The sequence below is a fragment of the Aptenodytes forsteri genome, unplaced genomic scaffold (genome assembly GCF_000699145.1).
Source record: "Aptenodytes forsteri isolate BGI_AS27 unplaced genomic scaffold, ASM69914v1 Scaffold270, whole genome shotgun sequence".
Lineage (NCBI taxonomy): Eukaryota > Metazoa > Chordata > Aves > Sphenisciformes > Spheniscidae > Aptenodytes > Aptenodytes forsteri.
This window is the reverse complement of record NW_008794631.1, coordinates 1,302,524-1,316,573: the sequence shown is the minus strand read 5'-3', so window position 1 is coordinate 1,316,573 and position 14,050 is coordinate 1,302,524. Positions and strand designations below refer to the sequence as shown.

At 37.2% G+C, this 14,050-nt stretch overlaps 1 protein-coding gene across 1 annotated transcript in view; it reads right to left on the bottom strand.

Moving 5' to 3' along the window:
* The window catches only part of DPY19L1 (dpy-19 like 1), a 55,733-nt gene that overhangs the window by 40,338 nt on the left and 1,345 nt on the right, over positions 1-14,050 (bottom strand). Inside the window, exons 2-7 of the mRNA XM_009273499.1 lie at positions 13,652-13,728; positions 13,429-13,497; positions 8,206-8,230; positions 6,820-6,907; positions 6,059-6,196; positions 982-1,102 (exon numbers count right to left, since the gene is read on the bottom strand). Coding sequence (XP_009271774.1) covers positions 982-1,102; positions 6,059-6,196; positions 6,820-6,907; positions 8,206-8,230; positions 13,429-13,497; positions 13,652-13,728 — 518 coding nt within the window. The remainder of the gene's footprint in view (positions 1-981; positions 1,103-6,058; positions 6,197-6,819; positions 6,908-8,205; positions 8,231-13,428; positions 13,498-13,651; positions 13,729-14,050) is intronic.

Genomic DNA, 14,050 nt, shown 5'->3' with positions numbered 1-14,050 from the left:
TGCAAAGGAAAAATACTAACTTGTCACCACACGAAGACATATTAAATGATAAAATGAAACAACTTCACAAGCTACCATCTACCATTCAGCTTTAACCGACTGTAGAACACCTCAAAAGCATTTCTCAGCAAGGTACTTTCATCGTCATTCAAGCTCTGAAGAAAGTTCTTATGTGCAATGTGCAAAGGAAAAATACTAACTTGTCACCACACGAAGACATGATAAAATGAAACAACTTCACAAGTTACCATCTACCATTCAGCTTTAACCGGTGCGGCCTCACCAGGGCCGAGTACAGGGGCACGATCACTTCCCTACTCTTACTTGACAAGCCAATACTTTAAATGGGGGGAAAAAAAAAAACAACAAAAAAGTGGCAGCGTCCAAGCTTTGGTATAAAAATCAAGGTATAACATTGAAATTCTTATGCTGAATAGTAGGTCACAAGAGGAAGAGGAGTCTTGCCAGCAGAATCACTACACAAGATTTCTCAAAAAGGCAGCCTTGTGGTTACCTTTTTCCCTGTCCTCCCCACTCCTCAAGTTGTAGTTAGGGGAGGAAATACAGAGGGTAAGTTTTTGAAATGTAGGAACTTGGAATGTATTAGGGATTCTACAGAAGCTACAAAAATGTAACACATGTACAGTGGCCTCCAATTACATTTAGGACATCTTATTCTTTATAACAGTCCAACATTATGAAGGCTCAGACTACAACTGTGAAGTTTTGAATTGCAGTATAGGAATTCAACCTAGATAGGAGGACCTATCTAATAAGCAAAGCCCACATTCTCACCCCTGGCATTCTTAAAAGTATCTTTTTTTCACGCTTCTCACTCATGTTGTGAACCTGCCAAACCCACAGGCTTAGCCAAATGAAAGCATGTCAGTGATAAAGACACAGGAGTATTTATTACTTCTGAAATATGTAAAGCCACAATTATATGCTTCCAGGAAGAAACTAGAATAAAATGCAACTCACCCTCACAACTTTCAACAGGACTAAGCCCTTTTCCTCTGTTTACAGTCCAACATGTCTTTGTCGGTACACCAAGGAAATCCATAATGGCAGTATATATGCGGTACCAGCTGGCGAGGACCACCTAGGTAGAAAACAGGATTTGAAGTTTCTGGAAAGGAACTTCGAGATCAGCTCAATGCCCAAGGTCACCTCTCATGACAACTGGCCCTCATCCAGGATTTTTTTTAAACTCAGAATTTATCTCAACTACTTAGCATTTCTTACCATAATTTCCTAAAGGCATCCAACATAGACCAAGCGTTCATTAATAGACTAAAATTATGCCTGCCTTAGAACAGAAATAATTTCATGCATCAAACTGAAATATTTGAAAAAATTATACATTTCAATATTGTCTGGAAGGTTTCCCATTTAACTATTTTTGTTTATCAGATATTAAAATCCCAGATTTTGTTGACAGAGGACAGTTAGCTGAATTAAATCCATTAAAACCAATTAACTTTTTTTCCACCTGGCAAGAATATTAATGGACCAAATCTTTAGCGTTTTTACTCAGATAAACTTTGATAGGTTAAATTTAAGCATGCATTAGAAAGGGCTTCCAGATGCAATGTAAGATAGCATTTCCATTTTCCATGCAAAGGTCGTAATGTTTTTATAACAACAAAAAAATTAAATCTCAACACTTGACACAGAAAACATCAGTATTTTACACACAGAAAAATGATGACTCATCTCACAGCAAAGTCACTAGTTAACATTACCAAGCTATTCTGTCAGGATATAACTGACTTTATAGAGTTCATAAATGAGTAATGTGGCCATTCCAGTTGAGCTGCTTTGAAAGTTATAACCCAGGGGTTCCCAGACTGAAAATATGTTTCACCACTGCAGTATTAGCTGTCTCAGCCCTGTGTCACAGAAAACACGTACAAGAAGGATGATTCCCTCTTTTCTTTCCCCATACAACTAATAAAACTCTTTATGTCACTTCTATCTTCAAGAAGGGCAAGAAGGAAACAGGGAATTACACCTTGATCTCTGAGAACGTGATGGAGTAAATCCTCCTGGAAACGACTTCAAACATACTAAGGACAAAAAAGTGATTGGAAGAGGTCAGCATGGATTTACAAAGCGGAAGTCACGTCTGCCCAACCTCATAACCTTCTGAGATGACTGTCTTGGTAGATGAGGGGACAGCTGTGGATCTTTTTTTACCTGCTGCCAATTCTGTTCTACATCTTTATTAAGACTAGATGATGGCACAAGAGAACATCCTCAAATGATACAAAATTGAAAGGAGTCATTGATGCTTGTGTTGCTGTTCAGAGGGACCTCAACAGGCTAGAGAAATGGGCCAACAGGAGTCTCATGAAAGCTAAGTGCAATGTCCTGCACCGGGGAGGAACAACACCATGCACCAGTACAGACTGGAGTTTACCAGCTAGAAAGCAGTTTCGCAGAAAAGGACCTGTAAGTCCTGGTGGACAAGTTGTACCTGAGCCAGCAAAAAGCCCTTGTTGCAAAGAAAGCTAAATGTATCCTTGACTGTATGTCACGAGGACAAGAGAGGCAATTCTTCCCCTCTACTCAGCACTGCTAAGACTGTGTCTCCAGTGCCGAGTCCAGTTCTGGGCTGCCCAAGACAAGAAGGACATAGAGTAAAGATGACTGAGACAGACTTGTCAGTTGACAAGACAAGAGATGATGAGCACAAATTGAAATACAGGAAATCCCACTTATACATAGGAAAAAACTTTTACTTTGAAGGTGGTCAAACACTGGAACGGGTTGCCTAGAAGTGGAGATATTCAAAGTGAAACCAGAGATGGCCCTGAGCAACCTGCTCTACCTCACCCTGCTTCGAGCAGAGTGTTGAGACTAGATGATCTTCAGACACCCCTTCCAACCTCAACTGTCCTGTGACTCTGTAATTCATTAATTTTTAATAGCAGGGCTCCAATCATCATGGCTCACTTAATCTATGGCCTCTACACTCTCTCACAATGTAAATCTTATACATTTAAAATACAACTACATCTTTCTAGACCAAGACTCCCTGCCTCAATATTCTGTCCTGCGAAATACACTATCCTGAATTCCTGGAGGCTTTCTGAACATTTGTGCCCTGGCAATGCTGACTGTGCATGTGTGCACACGTGAACCAGTCACTTGCCCCACCTCCAGACAGGCAACAACAGGACTGGGGAACCAAATCCAAATCTCTCCTCTTATCACCTGAATGTGGTTTGTACACTGCCAACAGAATGCATACGGCAGCTCAGAGATATCTATTTAGCATATTTGCATCACCAGCCCTGAAGCTGACATTACCCTAAGTACATAAAACATTCTTGCTGAACCAATGTTGCACAAAAAATTTTATTATCAGCTTTACCTTTTTACGTCACAAGTGCTTGTGTCTGCTGCAGATGTTACCACACATGAATACTCCCTAAAAAGGTACCAGGTTAGGTACTTCATGCAAAACACAAAAACCTTTTTTGCCAAAAGCTACTTTATATGAAACAGTTAACATGAGCATAAAAATGGAAGCAAATCACTAGTACAAAATTGCTAGGTCAATTAGAGCACAGTGGCATTTTTTGAATTCCTACTGTCCCATATCAGATGAGGCAGTAAATGCAAAACTTCGAAAACAAAAGACTGGCTCTCAGACTCAGAAGATCTCTGTGGGCCGGGCCAGTCCTTTGCTGTAAAAGAACATGTAGAAAAGCTAATCCCTTTTACTAGTTGCCTTTGAGTAAGCATTTTAATGCCAACTACGCAACACTCATCACTCCAACTCAAATTTTCATCATCAGGGCCACACACAGAAATATCAACTGTTCTGTAACGATGAACAGCCAGAGGGTAAACTTAACACATTATCTCTCCGCCACAGAAACTAACACATTATCTCTCTGCCATTTTGCATCAGGGATCGCAGATGAAAACAACACCACAACTACTGGAACAACCTGACTATGCAGCAAATACCTGGAAAATCAAGACTTTATTGGGACTATAATATTGTACAACTACAAGGACTGACTTGTTCCTTTTGACAGATTTTTTTTTACTGCTTATATTTATAATTTACACAGACGATGCAGTGATTGCTATGGACTCACTTTATCTTTCTTTTTCCTTCATTTTAAGTTTTCATGGCTAGTACCGGCTGTACATGCAGGTGAACTGTTCTACTTTTCTTAATGGGTTTAACATCCTGTTTAGTAACTGGATTTCAAGGCTATTTTTGATGCAATTAATTTTGAAAACCGCTAAACAAAAATTTTATTAAAATTCAGCCTTAATGCTACTATTGGGCTGAAAGAGCTGGAAAGATACTAAAATATCAAACAGGAAATGAAACACTTTCAGAAAACATGACTGGATACTGAGTATCAGAAAGAAAAGTTTCACTGCCAACAAATAAATCCATAAGCATCTTCCCACCACCCAGCCCCCTAAATAAAATTAGATTAATTTGGAGAACATACTTCAAATGTCAAGTTGCACCTATTGACAGTTTTACAGATGTAGTTATGTGGAAACAATAGTACTCAAGAAATAGACTTAAAAAAACCCTGTTTACAGGAAGGCTAGACATCAAGCAGTAAATGACTGAAAGGAGCAGAGGAGACTGTTTGTCTGCTTTGCACGCCCACACAAGCACAGAAAAGATGAATGAATTCATACCTTATCACCAAGTTCTATGAGCCAGTAAGATCCTAGAAAACTCTGAATGAACAGACAAGCCTACACATTTTGCACAGTAATCTACCTAATGTTCTTACAGAATGTCAGCCACTATATCTGATTGCTCGTTTTGATTTCATCATCCAATTTACTCAGTCATCTTTCATGGTGATACTGATGATTCTCTAAGAGCAAGTTCATTTGACCAGTCATCTTTGATTTTTGCAAGTCAGATTATAGCTGAAGTCAATAAATCTTTCTCAGCTAAAGAAAATAACATTATAGTACTCAAATAAGGCACATGTTCCCAATGTTGCATTTCTAGAACTGAACTGCAATCCCTTTGGAGTTAAAACAAATCAAAACCAAACCACAAAAAAACCCCCCAAACCTAAAACCAGCAAGAGGGTAACAAAAAGCACTCATCTATAGCATTTAGTTCTTCCAGAGCAAGGAATTAAGAAGCAAATGAAATCACTACATGCAAGTTGTATAAATACATGCATGCCGAGAACCTTTACACATACAGTTCCTGAAAGCAGCTCTGCTCTGACAGAGCAGGAGAATGAGTATAAATGCTAGTACCCAACAATTACAGCCATTATTAGTCCTTGATTCTCAAAAAAATAAGCTGTTGCTGACACATGGAGTTACAGAAAAGTATGTTAACCAAAGGAGTTTTCCCTTTGCAAAATACTTGAGACACACTGGCAAACCGTAAGAGAGAAAACCAAACATTTCTGTACTTAAAGACACGTTCTTTTTAGTGACAAAAAAAGCAGAGTAGGAACATAATCTAACCAGGTAACAAGCCTAACATCAAGTATGTACAAACAACAGCAGTCAGTCCTCTACAGAAGAATTTCTTCTGCAACATGTAAGTGAACCATTACCATTCATGGATTTTAGGGCCACAGTGAACTGTGATGATTCATTAGTACATTGTCCTACACAAAATGCAAGCCAAAATAACCTCTCAGTACCTGTATCACTGCAGACATTATTGTCTCATACTACTGATGCTTCATATGTCATATTTCCTGAAGTACACAATGTCAGCAACTTGCTTTCAGTGAAAAGAACAAAAGAAGACAAGAAGTATAGAATTGGATTGCAACTTCAGGGCATGAAACTAAGATCTAGAGAGTATTCACATTTGATCGGACATACTTGAAGTCTGACAACTGATCACAATGTATGAAGTAACTTTCTCATTTTAAATCTGGAACTAAAATAAGGTATTTAAGCAACACTTCATTAGTCACTATATCTTTACAACCACATTTTCCACAGTAACATTTTTTTACAAATTTGTAGTCAAATCTAAAGAAACCAAAGATTTATCAGAAGGTATTATTTTTAAAACATAGCTCACCTCTGGGTAAAGATTGAACCTTTGTAAGGTGTTAATCACTAAAGGATATTCAGTTAGTCTGTCATTCATAATTGCCCATACTCCATTCCAAAACGATGGTGCCTCAATAATGATCTTGAAGTAGGAATAATAAAGACCCTATAGGAGAGCAGAATCATTATTTACAATTAAAGAGGTCACTTCTGCTTCATGAACTGCCATACACAAGCTTTGTTTTTAAATCAAGTTTTGTAATAGAACAAATAGGACAAAACGATTCAAGATGACTATCTAGTTTTTCAAATCTCTTCTATTAGTGCCACTGAAGCATGCAATTGTTTCATAGGACATCTGGAAATCTCTCATTTGGGCTGGTAACTATGCCATAGCATAGTATTTCACAACTCTCAAAATAAAAGCAGCCAAAAGGTGTATACATACGCAAACATCTATTAGCTACAAAAAATTATTTAAAAAAAAAAGCTGCAAAACAAGACTGTAATTGAAAGTATGCTACAAGGTTCTTGTAGTTTTGTATTTTAGCTCCTATAGAATCATATTTTTAAATTATGTTTTAAGTGAACTGTGAAGAGATACACTCATAGTGATCCGCTGCAAGACACACAAATGCTCTGCATGTAAAAGTGTAATGCATGTTAGTTGCAAGATATCAATATATTTACTTATCCAGAAGGTATTAAGAAATTTTGGAAAGCCCATGATCACAAGATTACAGACAGAAGTTTTCCAATCACTAAATTTTTATTGAAATATAATCTAACCATTTCCGTGCGAAAAGCCATTTCTCTTTCTAGCGTTGACAGGTGAGAAAAATGACGGTCATTTTCAAAAAGAGTTGTTATGTGACACCTGTTAAAAAATAATAATAATTAAAACTGAATAAAGAGTTTTAGAACCTGTACTAAGTCATATATACCAAGGAAAAGCTGACAAAACAATTCAATGAAGACCCAAAGTTTACTTACAAACTGCGATTTTAATTTACTCGTATAGTATACCAACATTCTCCTCTATTCAGGCCATTTTAAATGGAAAAAATATTAATCCATACAGCATTTATTAAATTGTATTATGGAATTAGTTATAATACTCTAATGCATTTTAACTTAAGTGCAGACACTTAAGGATAAAAAGTTTAATGCTATTAAAACTATCAAGTCTACATATCAGGAAAGAAAATTCAAGTATCTGACAAATGAAAAGAATCACAGATCAAAAACTGGTGAAAATAACAGTGCACATACAAGTAGTGTATGGGTTTTTTCCACAAAAATCTTCTCTGACTTGTATTTTAATGCAGTTATCTGTCATTATATATAGATGCGCTTACCATCAAAAGTATATTTAAATAAAGGTGCAACTACGGGGGGGGGGGGGAAGCCAGGAAAAATGCAAATAATTTTGGAGGCAAAACTTGCCATTTCCAAGAGGAGCTTCATCTCCAGAAAGGATGGAAAAGAAACAGAGCAGTGCACATGGCTCTGCTTTTGAATAGGAATTTGCAAGAAACAAACAACTAAAAATCAATAGTTCTTTTTGAGCTAGGAAACAAAAACAGAGTGGCAGAAGTTGTTACTTTTTATCTCTGCAAAAGCAGCTGGTGAAAATCACTATAGAAGCCATTCTATTTCAAGTCTATACTACAAAAAGGAAGGGTGAGGATTAGGATGGAACCTGAAACACAAGGATTACATTGACAAAGAGTAGTTGAAAGGCCATTCTTCTGTACACAAAGAAAACATTGGCCAGACTTCACTGAAGAGGTTAGAGAAAACGGAGGTAAAACTAAGAAATTAAAGCAGAATCTAAATAAGCAGAACACAGGAGAAAGTTGAAAGGATTTACCTGGACTTTCAAAACCCACTGAGGGTCAAAAGGTCTGTTAATGGAAATGCATGTGAATTTGTATAGCTAAGCAACAATTTTCCACCTGGAAAGCAGGCTTCACTCTTTGCTGAACAGGCTTAAAAAACCTTTCATGTCAGCTTCACGAGAACAGAGTTATTCATCTTAGAGACAACAATTTGGTATTGAAAGGAAAGATCTAAATATAAATTATCCCAACAGCTTGTCTAAATATAAGTCAAAATGGTATTTTTATTATTTTAAAATATCGTATTACTCTCAAGCAATAAATTTAACCTTACCAATGTAGGACTCCTGCAAAAGCAGCTGTAAAGGAAACAAAAGGTGTCAAGTTACTCAAATATTTAAATCATTGAACATGAAATCATGTTCTTCCTAAAGTAATTACAGTACTACTTCAGAGGTGCACAGAAGGTATTCAGCCTCCAGAGGAACAGAAGAATAGGAACATCTGAATTAACTTTTATGGCCAGCTCTTTGAAAATCTGAAATTATGCTGATGGCGTTCAGCAATAGGCAATGTTCCCACCTATATCCTGCATCACTCAAGTTGATTCATCAGAATCTAATGCACCCATTTCAGCTATCAATAACAAAACTGAATTATAAGCATGTTTTAATAAGCACAAATATTTTTAACATTTTAAGATACCTACTGTGACTGTTCACTCAACTCCTGCTCAGATTTTGGCTAACACACAGCTCATACTAAGGCCTGATGTATGCTAGGAGCAGCGCTGTTAGGTCAAAGCAAGGGCAACATATAGGCAGGACCCGGTGGCCAGAACGGGTTAAAGGTCATTATGCAGCCATTATTACCCGCAGCTTGCTGTCTCCTGCAGCCATAATCCTCACATATTGATTGTCTGGCAGTTACTTCAGAATCTGCTAACTCATGGAAATGGTATAGATCAAACTTCCAAGCTGGAAGGTACAAGTACATCAGCTTACCCAAAAAGTTTTTAAAGCAGATCCAGCAGCAGCTGGACTGCTGAGGCTTTCGTGCTTCCCAGTGTGATACAGAGGACACCTGCACTGTGATGGAAGAGGAAGGATGAGCACTCCCACCATGGGCTAGGTAACTATTTCGCTTATAGGCACACAAGTTAGGAGTTAGTTATGAGCTGCAAATTAGAGAACTTGTGAGTTAGAAACCTCATGCCTTAAGAGATGAATTAGTGAATTCCCATGTTAGACTAGTCTGTACAAAGTGGATTGAGCCCTTGTTTGTCATGTTTCATTTTCTTTCCTAATGAGCTCATAAAATAAGGTTTAATTTTCAGAGTACATTGTCCTGTAAATTTGAGAGATCCAAACAGACCGTGACAACCAACACAAATCTAATTGAGACTATAATTGCTAAAAAAGGTAGACTCTCCATGTAAAAACATTCCATTTGTCCATTCGGAGACTATCTGCACTGTTGTCACATAGGTACAGAACAAGAGAGGTAATTTGAGGGACAAAGGGAAAAGACTAATGATGATAAAGTGGTGGGTAAACAGCCTAGGTCTCCGACTTCTTTAGCATGACAAGATCCACAGAGAGCAGAAGCCACTCCATTTTGCTTAGGCAGCATTCACGATATATCCAGAGCTCACCGTGGAAACAAAGCCAGCATGAGTGAGGGATAAAGGGTAGGCATGCAGAGCGACCACGGTGCTCCTTCTAGACTGAAGGTGTCTTGGTTGCCCTCTAGGCACACAGTGGCTCTCTGCCATAGAAAGGTCAGGCAGACGGGTTGCCTTCAATCCAAGAAAACCTTTACGGCTAATGCAGAGCCCTCTCATTCACATAGGCTATACGGAGCAGAGAGAAAGTGGAGAGGACAACCACCCTTTCTGCTTGCACCCAGCTAGAGTCAGACAGGTGCTGAGCACGGTGTCCCTCTCCAGGGTGCTGATCTACACACACCTCCTACAGGCACCCAGGCACGGCCCTCGCCTCTGTGGCAACATGGTCAAGTTGCTTGCACATAGGTAAAATATGTAACAAATGCCTGCACACTGATGCAGAACATAGTTGGAGAGTTAGTGAATGCGCACGTGTTCAGACTGCATGTTACATGCGTATGGTGGTCTGTTTCTGGAAAGCAGCAGGGACAACAGAAAGAAAAACACCTTCGCAAAAACACTAAATTTATGTGGAAAGGAGTGAACTGAATGTACACTTCATGCCCTAGTATATATTCCCAAAACACACGTTCCTCCAACACAGAGCCTGGAAGTGCTGCTGTTGGCAGTACTTGTTATCATCGTCACCACAACGCTGCTGCTGGCGGCACTTGTTATCATCGTCACCACTACCAACTTCATGTAATAGTTGAGGTTGTACAATGCCACACTGAAACTTCCTTAGGAGTTTTTCAGCTCCACTTCAGTCACTGAAGTAGTTTCCTCAAAGGGAAGCCTGGATTTCAGTTTGAAAATGAATACCACAAGCTTTCATTTAAAACTTTACATTTTTACATATACTTTCCAAAAAAAAAAATTCACCAAAGGACTGCTCCGTGTAGTTCACATTCAGTGGAATTTAATGTCTTAGGAAAGTTTCAGGAGCTGCAGATTTTTTTTTTTTTTATACTAAGGATCTTTACGTTAGTTCTCATGGAGAGCTGCAAACTCCTTTTTCAGAAAAGCAGATATGGATATGATATGGAATTCCAGGTAAGCACATTAGCTGTATCAGCAACACAGCAAACCACATTCCATAAACAAACACATTTTTTAATAACTGTATGGAAAGAAACAGAGCAGTCCATACCTTTCTTAGTTATTACTTACTGAGTCTCACATTTGCACAAGGCATATTTAATTTCTCAGTAACATTTCTAAGAATCCCAATAAGATTACATGTTGAAATACATTTACATATAAACCCACCCCAACTATAAAAAAATATCAATTTAAAGACAGATTACATGTTAGGTAAGTATATACAGTAAAGTCAAAATAAATGCACATTAGCTACTAGGATTGTTCATGATCTCAAATTCATGTGATTCCAAATAAGCCAAATATACAGTATTTTATTGTTGCAAATAAATTATATATTAATACGGAAATTACATTTCAGATTCAAACATACCATTTACTTCATAAAGAAAACAATATATTTAAATCTGATTCTTCCCTTCAACAGTAAAGTCAAAATAAATGCACATTAGCTACTAGGATTGTTCATGATCTCAAATTCATGTGATTCCAAATAAGCCAAATATACAGTATTTTATTGTTGCAAATAAATTATATATTAATACGGAAATTACATTTCAGATTCAAACATACCATTTACTTCATAAAGAAAACAATATATTTAAATCTGATTCTTCCCTTCAGTAAACATTTGATTTAAAGTCAATGCATTAAGTGTAAATACTTTCACAGTTGTTTTGGAGAATTTCATGTACATTTTTATGAAACTTCACAACATCACTCTTCACACTATTCTGTGTCTTCACAACACTATATATTTATATATTATAAATATAAAATGAAGACCTTTTATAATCGCACAGCAATCCATGTCACTACTCACATTTCAAGAGACAATGCGCTTAATTCATAGACTTACACTATGAGTCCAAATCAACATTTTTCAACAGACTGCATCCAGGCTTACATTGAGCTAGTTTCTGATGGAAAACATGCAGATCAGCTCTCGTAAGTTACCATCCTTTGAGCCCATTAATATCCTTACTGGGGAGGGAATGAAGGAGAGGACAGGAGAGGAATACTAGAGTCCTAATGCTACAAAGACTTATACAGCTACTACGTACTTGAACTTGCAGATGCCATTTTCTCACCCAACCTAAGAATCCCTAAAAGCAAAGCATATGATCAAATTTTTGCAGACTAGGGCTATTATGTAAAATCTGATAGTTTATTCTTCAGATTTCCTATTTTTGCCTGTGTTCTATTCCAAGAAAAGCAATGCGAATGGCATATAAAAAGCATTCTAATTCTAGAAATTAAATACTGCAGAATAAAGCCATAATATACAGAAGTCATCTACCAAGAGATCAACAAACACTGAGATACTGTAATGCAACAGGATGAAAACGTACTAGAAACTGATTAATACTTTGCAAGCATCCCCAAAATGACTAGGTAGGAATACAGCAGAACTGGGAACAATGAGGAATGTGCAAGCATTGACTACTTCTGCAGCTTCGTCAAGATGTTTCACTGTGAGATTCTGTGCAATCTAGAAAGGATGTCTTCGAGAATAAGGCCTCAATTCAATGGTCATTGTAAAAAAACCCAACATAATAGGGCAAAGTGTTATATAAGAATGTCCTTGAAAATCTGACGACTTTATTGTTGCACGTAAATTGGAGATAATTCCTAAGAGAAAAAAATCCACACCCTATAACAAAACTAGCTCCAACTGTGGGAGCCTCTGTTTTTAAAATCTGGACCTTACAGCTTAAGCAAAACAACAACAAAAATTCAAATACCACTAACACTAACCAAAACCCACTATTTCATATTTAGTATATGTACATTCTTTGCTACTGCAAATACTGTATGCTATTACATACTTTGCTATTAAAGGTTTACTCCTATTAAAAATATAAACAGCTCCCTGAAGTATTTAATTGGTAATCTGGGTTTCACAGCCAAATTCAAACTCCAGAAATTATAAAGCGCTCTATCTAATCTGCTCTCAAATTTCAATCAAAGGAAAGCATTTTTCAATTTTGACCATCAGTTTTACATTTCTATGTCATTTAAGTAACTACTAGTCCAGGAAATGCTGAATAAACAGAGGTAAGCAAAGCAATTCAGGAGCAGTTTATTAATCAATTAGTTTGTAAGCTAAGGGTTGTTTCCCTGCTACTATTTTGCAACATAATTCATCAAACTGAAGAAACTCCCTTTGGCAACAAGGACTACTGGTGGTGTGATTAATAGTACCAGCACCTTTGGAATACCCTGACAGTCTTAAAATATAATACCTTTAAGAGTACATCTAACTGCGCATCTGACAAATATGCTATTATTTAACATTTATTAACTTTAGGAATGCATTTCTTATTTAATTTTGCAAACACTTGAGGTGCTTCTTCCAAGATTTTGGCCATTAGCCATTTTATTATTTACTCCAAAACATTCCCAAAGATAACAACAGCGGAATTTACATCGCCCTACAGTTGTATGTTCTTCCACCTGTAATCCTTCCAAAACAAGCTGTTTTGATTACATGACTTATTAAGAGTTGCTTTTGTTTTTTTCCTAGAAAATAATGACTGGATAGGAGAGATCCATAAATATCTGGACAATTATTTTCCTACAAATGTTCTGATACCACATCAACTGCTACAATAACAGCTTTACAAAACTTACCAGGTAGGAAGTTACTTCCTGTCCCTTTTCAACATAAGCTATGCTTTTTTGTTTTTCCAAGTTATATTTCCAAATATATTTTGATAGAGTTTACAATTCCGGAGAAAGAAAGGTAAAAAGAACAGTATTTCCCCCCGACGCATTCCTCCTACTTACCCAGAAGGAAAGTGAGCCATATCTTGCTATCACCTTTTATGATGAAGGCCTTTCTGTCATCAACAAACACTGTCAAAAGAAAACAAGTATTTTAAGCATCAATTAAGAACAGCCTCTGTAAGAGGAAATCTGTTCGAACTCTGCAGCATTAGTCTTCTGTAAAAATCTTGACTTCAAAACTGCTGAAAGACATTTCATACAGCAAGTCAGTAACTACACATACAAGTGTTAAACGGATAGACTATTAAGGCGACTACACAAACCAGGTTTTTAATTCCTGAAATAACTTTTACAAAATAACTTTTCAAAAGAGGATTTGTTCATAGACGTGTTATTGACAAATTCGCTCAGAAAGTCAGGCTTTAAAACAATAAGCAACCCTCCATCCTTTCAATAAAGCGTTATCAAGAAATAAGCTGGTCATACCAACACTATAAGCAGAGCTAGTCAGCACGATTAGAGGGACCGTTTTAAGAGGAGTTAGTTACACAAACAGCACACTGTCCCACTTCTCCCCCAAAGGATGCTAAAGTGGTGAAAAACCCTTTTCCTCCCCTTCGCCCCCGATTCTCGCCGATACCAGCGCGGGTCTTGTCAGCCTTTTTTTTTTTTTAACCTCCTC